Here is a 1,881-nt window from a genome sequence, read left to right as displayed (position 1 = left end):
AATGAGGGAAAACAGATTCATGATCAGGCGTTTGCATTTTTATTATATGATAATAGAGCATAGGAAGCCATCAAAGGCTTAAGGTTCAGTGAAACATGGTCAGTTTGCAATTAGAAGGGAGATTTGGATGGAAGTACATTCATTGGGTGAGAGAGATCAGGAAAATGTTCCTGTTGAGAAGTCAAAATAACTTCCACCAAGGGCTTTTTGGGTCTCTTAAGTACATAGGATCAGAGATCTAGAAAGAAGCTTGAGGAATAAACCATCAAGCTATTCCCTCAATGTCAGATAAGAGCATATGGTTGAGTAACCCATGTACTATTCATTTATCGTACAAGCAGTTTTAGTTGGTCATTTCTGTATTAAAGTGAAATTATGAAAGAGGTGCCTGGCTGGCTCAGTTGGTTAAGTGTCCAACTTCAGTTCAGCTCATGATTTCCCGGTTCATGAGTTCGAGCCCCGCATCAGGGTCTCTGCTGCCAGTGCAGATCCTGCTTCAGATCCTGTGTCTCCCTCCCTCCCTGCCCACACCCCTCAAAAATAAATAAACATTAAAAAAAGTATTAAAAAAAAACCAAAATAATGAAAGACGAACTGAAGAACCAGCTTCTTAATTTTGACTTAATCCAATTTATTTCAACATGAACCGAATAAATTCTTCCCGCATCTGAATGACATTGAACCACGTTGTACATCAAATAACTTAATGCCAAGGAGAGATGAATAAAAAGATAAAAATATGAAAGGAGGGGCTTGAACTACATCAGGCACAGTAAAAGCAAGGAAAGGCACTATTAGGAAAGAACCCAAAGTCCCCAGAGTTTGCATTTTTGTCCTGGATCCTTAGCATATGATTATTAAGTGGAACAAGGAAGCTACTGGCCTCCCAGCGCAGAGCAGGATGGACGGCAGGTGCTGTACACGTGGGTCAGAGGTTGGCACCCACCGAGGAGAGGACGCAGAGGTCTGAGGCCACTTGGCACAACGTGAAGCGATTGAGGATTGCAGGGCAAACAGCTCAAGGGGCGGCATCCGTAAGTAGGGAGGCTGAGGGGTCGGCAGCTGCTGGACACATAGCTCAGAGGCCTGTAGGAGATGGGGACACAGGAGCCAGAGACGTAAGAACCGGCAGGAAGAAAAGTGGTTCCTTGGCAGGGTCTGGACACGTAGTAAGTAGCAGAAGGGCAGCAAGAAGTTTCGAAGTTGCTGGGCTCCTGGGGGGCTGGCTGGCCGCTGGTTGGTTCATTGCAGGCCTCTTGGCAGTTGTCCAGCGGCCGGAGATGGCCTTGACAGTTACTGGGCAAGCAGAGGACATCGCCACAGCTCACGCCCGTGGAACAGAGGGTGATGGAGGACGTGAGCGGAAGATGGCAGGGATTGCTGAGGGATCCCAAGCTGTAGTTGGTGGAGCAGTTGTGACAAGACATCGCGAGGTTGTTCCGAAGGTGGGTTGTGGTTGAATGGAGAGATGCGAGTGTCTTCGGGTTTCACTGTGTCCCTCACTTGGTTCCACCCTTATATATCCCTAGAAGGTGGCGATTGTGTACACAGACTCTCTTCCTCCTCCTTGTAGGAAGCTGCATCGGAACTCTTCATTATAGTCCAGGAAGTGGTGTCCCCAGCGCCCATAAAGCTGGACGTTCCATCCATTGATTAAGGAGATCGAGAAAGAAGTGCGACTGAATTTTAAGAGGATCGCTCCTTCTTAAATTACCCAATGAAAACAGACGCGTTTGAAGGTCATTCGCGTAATCCAATTACAACCACCACTACACAAACATTCGTACAATTCCTCCCTTGGAATTGCCTTTCAGACTGGAAAAGTTGTAGCAACATCCTCTGGAACAGCAGCAAATGATCTCTCTTTGAGGGGCCATTCTA

The 1,881-nt window shown here is 46.8% G+C and overlaps 1 protein-coding gene across 1 annotated transcript; it reads right to left on the bottom strand.

Annotated features, from left to right (window-relative positions):
- Positions 1 to 610: 610 nt before the first annotated feature.
- Positions 611 to 1,508, bottom strand: LOC122492324 (keratin-associated protein 26-1). Its single transcript, XM_043596040.1, has one exon. The coding sequence runs from the start codon at positions 1,425 to 1,427 to the stop codon at positions 876 to 878; it is 552 nt and encodes a 183-aa protein (XP_043451975.1). The 5' UTR covers positions 1,428 to 1,508; the 3' UTR covers positions 611 to 875.
- Between the last annotated feature and the right edge of the window lie 373 nt (positions 1,509 to 1,881).

Source organism: Prionailurus bengalensis, chromosome C2 (genome assembly GCF_016509475.1).
Source record: "Prionailurus bengalensis isolate Pbe53 chromosome C2, Fcat_Pben_1.1_paternal_pri, whole genome shotgun sequence".
Classification (NCBI taxonomy): Eukaryota; Metazoa; Chordata; class Mammalia; order Carnivora; family Felidae; genus Prionailurus; species Prionailurus bengalensis.
Note: the sequence above shows the minus strand (reverse complement) of the source record. Positions and strands in the feature narration are given on the sequence as shown.